Here is a 3929-nt window from a genome sequence, read left to right on the forward strand (position 1 = left end):
AGGGCATCCCTGCAGAGGCCACTGGGCTGGCTGGACAGCTGAACCAGGAGTAGAAGGGTCTGGGGTGGCCGAGTCTTGAAAGGTGAGAGGCAGAGATGACAGTCCAGGATGGGGGAGCCGAGAGCTCGGGGACAGTACATGCTGGCTGTCCGAGCCTGAGGCCAGGCACACAGCGCAGGGCTCCGTCCTGCTCAGGGCAGCGGGTGTGGAGAGAGCGCTGAGTAGCAGGGCCAGGAGGAGAGGGGGTGGTGCACAGCTCTGCTCCGAGCTCCCTGCTGCCTTCCTCTGCCTGGCGGCTCCATTCTGACATCTACCAGGGCCTGACTCTGGGAAGCCCCTTCCTCTCCCTGGGCCTGTTTCTCCTCCAGTCTGACGGGGCAGGGCTCTCATGGCCCCTCTGGACTTCTCCCCTAGGCCAAAGACACCCCCCCCCAGCTCTCCCTAAACCACCCCATCCCTCCAAGACACACAGAGTCCAAAATAGGGCCACGGCGAGGGTCAGTGTTCCATTTCCATGAGGGCTCTCTGCTCCAGGAGGGAGGTCCAGGGAACACGGGCTGGGTGTCAGATCCCGTCCGGCTGGGTTGCCCTGGCTCCAGGCAGAGCTGATGCGCTGTCTGGGCCGGGCCTCCTCCCAAAGCCAGCAGTACAGCTGACTCCAGGCGGCCAGACATCCTGGCCAGGTTCTCTCTCCTGCCGAGCCAACACAGGGTAGTGGGTTTGGAGACACAGGGGTGGGAGGCCAGTCATCCAGCCCCCGGCCTGCCCTCCCTCTGGCCCTGTGTGGGTGGGGGCGGGACTGGGGTCTGCACGCCCACCTGGGGCTGAGCCTGCCTCCCCAGGATGCAGCCCCAGGTGCTGGGCCAGCAGAGGCAGCGACATCCAGTGGAGTCAGGCCTCTGCCACGGGCTGCAGCTCTGGGCAGCTTCGGGGGAGGGCAGTCTGCAGGATGGCCCTCCCCCCAGCTAGTCTTCGCAGGTCTGAACTCCCCAGGACAGGGCCTTTTGTGTTCCTGGGTGGGGGCCAGATTCAGTAACGATGCTGCTCTCTGGTCGCATAGGCCACTCTGGCTTTATTATCAGCAGGGAGGTCCCCATACATCTGAGCCCGCAGCTGCTCATGGCCGCCCTCCCTCCCATGGTGCAGGCAGGTGGTCGAGCCCGGGTCTCCCCTCCTCGTCCCCACAGTGCGCGCGAGGCCTGCTGGAGCCTGGGCCCAGTGGTGACCTCAGCCGTGGCATGGTTCCTTCCCCAGCTGGACCTGTACGCGGGGGCCCTGTTCGTGCACATCTGCCTGGGCTGGAACTTCTACCTGTCCACCATCCTCACGCTCATCATCACTGCCCTGTATACCATCGCAGGTACGGCCCTGGCCGGGCCCGCCAGGACCCAGTGACCGGGCTCCTCCTGGAAGCCGGCTGCTAGCCTGGAGGGGCGGAGGACTGGGCAGGAACCGGGGCACAGGCTGGGGAGTGGCAGTTGCAGAGCCTGGCTCTCCTGCCTGGCTCGTCCAGGCGGCAGGCAAGCCCAGTGAGTGCTTGCCCTGCAGGGGGCCTGGCCGCGGTGATATACACAGACGCGCTGCAGACGCTCATCATGGTGGTCGGAGCTGTCATCCTGGCGGTCAAAGGTGAGGGCAGGGCCCGGGCATGGGTGGGCTTGCCAGCACCCTGCAGGGCGCATGCGCTCCAGACCCCCAGCAGCGTGGGCTCAGGTGGAACCCCGGGTGACCAGCCCCTGCTGGCCTCCTCCACCCTGCTGCCGTGTTGTCCCAGCGTCGGGTCTGGGTGGCTGACTCAGGAACACAGGCGGCCACGCCCACCTGGCCAGAGCTTGCTGAGGTGGGGCTGCAGGTGGGTGTGGGGCACAAGGTCAGGCCTGGAAGCTGCCCAGGCGGCGCCTCCAACTGTTAAAACCATGTAGAGAATCTTAAGAGGCGATGGTACCTCCTGTAGACAAAGCGGGGCAGCCACGAGTTCACAGACTGGCCACGCTAGTCTGGGGACAGACAGGACATTCACAGGGCGCCCGGGAGGCAGAGGACTCCCGTTCAGGAAGTGTGCGAGCAGAGCCGGGAGACTCCCGCAGGAAGTGAAAGGAGGGGAGTGACCACGGCGTGGGTAAAACCAGGGATGGGCCAGGTCCGGGCTGTGCGGGGCCCTGACTGCGAGGTGGACAGAAGACAGAGGCTGGGACAAGGTCTGGACTCCAGAGGAAAGCCCCCTGGGCTGGAACCCCGCCCATGGCTGCGTGGCCTCGGTGGAGCCCCTGCCCCTCCCTGGGCCCCCACCTCCCCACCGCTGGCCATCCTCAGCTCTGCTGAAATCACACCTTTCTGGAGCCCGGGTCAGGACTTTAACACCTCAGGGAGCCCTTGAGTGCCAAGAGAAATATTTTGCTTCCTCGAACCAGCAGTCGAAACCCTGGCAGAAAAGTCCTGCCCGAGGCCAGTGGGCGGCAGAGGCCAGCCGTGATTCCCGCTGGGCCAGAGGACACTAGCGTGCCCGTGTGCAAAGTGCTCCTTTGACAGCATTATTTTAAATAAAAATAAAATAGTCATGCGATCTCACCCCCTTTTTAAACCCTTTATACTCTCCACACCTTTCCAGACTTGGAAAGGTGAGGGGAAGACTCAAGTTTGTGGCACCATTAGTTACTGCGAGATGAGGGTGGTGGGAGCCAGGGGGCCAGGCTCACCCACTGTCAAACCATTCCTGTCCCACCAACCCCAGCTTTCGACCAGATCGGCGGTTACGGGCAGCTGGAGGCCGCCTATGCCCGGGCTGTGCCTGCCAGGACCATCGCCAACACCACCTGCCACCTGCCACGTGCAGATGCCATGCACATGTTCCGAGACCCCTACACAGGGGACCTCCCGTGGACCGGGATGACCTTCGGCCTGACCATCATGGCCGCCTGGTACTGGTGCACTGACCAGGTGAGAGCCAGTGGGCCCTGCCCCCCGTCCCTCAGGTGTCTCCGGTGGGCCTGGGTGGCCCATCAGCCACCCTACACCCCGGCTCTCTGGACAAGTTAGCACTGGGCGCACTCCTCGGTGGGGGCGAGGGTCCCGGCTGGGACGGGCTGCTAGGGTTCCTTGCGGTCCCGGGGGCCCTGGGCCCTCCGTTTGGAGTCAGAGGCCCACTGGCTGCCACCCGTCCTGTCCTTGAGGTGCTTGGCCTGGGACAGTTTGGAGTACGGGATTCCAAAGGGACTCGAATGCCCCTCGCTGGCCCTGCGGTCGGCCAGTGGGCGGGCGTTCCGGGTGGGCCTTGGGCTCCCAGGCTCTGGCAGCGTGCGGGGCACGGGGCCTGCCTTGGCCTGCCAGTGGAGAGAGGGCGGGTGAGAGTGAGGGTCCTGTGGGCGGGGAGCATAGCACGGTGGGCCCGCACTGGCCGTCAGCTCTGTTGCTGTCTCTGTGTGCAGGGCCGCTCCCTCTGTGGCTTAAATCCTCCTTGCTGCCCCTTTCTGTAAGCAGGGCTGACATGGTTGGGCAAGGGCCAGGCGGGGCTGCAAGAGGCAGCGCTGGGATTTTTTCATGCATTTGCTGGAGGAAGTCAGAGAGGGAGAGAGAGAGCCAGAGAGACATCACCCCCAGTGGGGATGGCCACGCCACAATTCCGTCTCCTCCATCCTCTTGGGATCTTGGGCACGCATGCACACACCCACCCCGAGTGTTTTTCAAGACGCCAGGTCCAGGATGCAAACCATACAGACAGCCCTGTGGGAGCCAGCTGCCCTAACCACCATGCCACTGGCTGGCCCATTGCCAGGGGGCACTTGGGTCCTCCTTCATGGCACGACCTCTCTAGCTGACTCTAGATAAGCCACTTCCCCCCTGGACCCGCCCTGTGGGTCCCGGCAGCCCAGGGAAGCACGCGACGTGGGGGAAGGACTAGGCCTAGTGTACAGCAGCACTCGGAGGGCGAG

General features: G+C 64.4%; 2 protein-coding genes across 3 annotated transcripts in view; one reads left to right on the forward strand and one right to left on the reverse strand.

Moving 5' to 3' along the window:
• The window catches only part of SLC5A10 (solute carrier family 5 member 10), a 31159-nt gene that overhangs the window by 16985 nt on the left and 10245 nt on the right, over positions 1-3929 (forward strand). Inside the window, exons 6-8 of the mRNA XM_027773705.1 lie at positions 1255-1360; positions 1549-1629; positions 2732-2937. Coding sequence (XP_027629506.1) covers positions 1255-1360; positions 1549-1629; positions 2732-2937 — 393 coding nt within the window. The remainder of the gene's footprint in view (positions 1-1254; positions 1361-1548; positions 1630-2731; positions 2938-3929) is intronic.
• Positions 3020-3929, reverse strand: part of SACK1G (scaffolding CK1 anchoring protein G) — a 40540-nt gene continuing 39630 nt past the window's right edge. The window contains exon 6 of one of the 2 annotated variants that reach the window (XM_006153189.3): positions 3020-3066. Coding sequence is in view for 1 of the 2 variants with exons in the window: in XM_006153190.3 (XP_006153252.1) it covers positions 3087-3320 (234 nt within the window). In the remaining variant the exon portion in view is untranslated. Of the gene's footprint in view, positions 3321-3929 lie in introns of both variants that reach the window. The other variant, XM_006153190.3, reaches the window with a different exon arrangement.

Source organism: Tupaia chinensis, unplaced genomic scaffold (assembly GCF_000334495.1).
Source record: "Tupaia chinensis unplaced genomic scaffold, TupChi_1.0 Scaffold000365_1, whole genome shotgun sequence".
NCBI classification, from domain to species: Eukaryota; Metazoa; Chordata; class Mammalia; order Scandentia; family Tupaiidae; genus Tupaia; species Tupaia belangeri.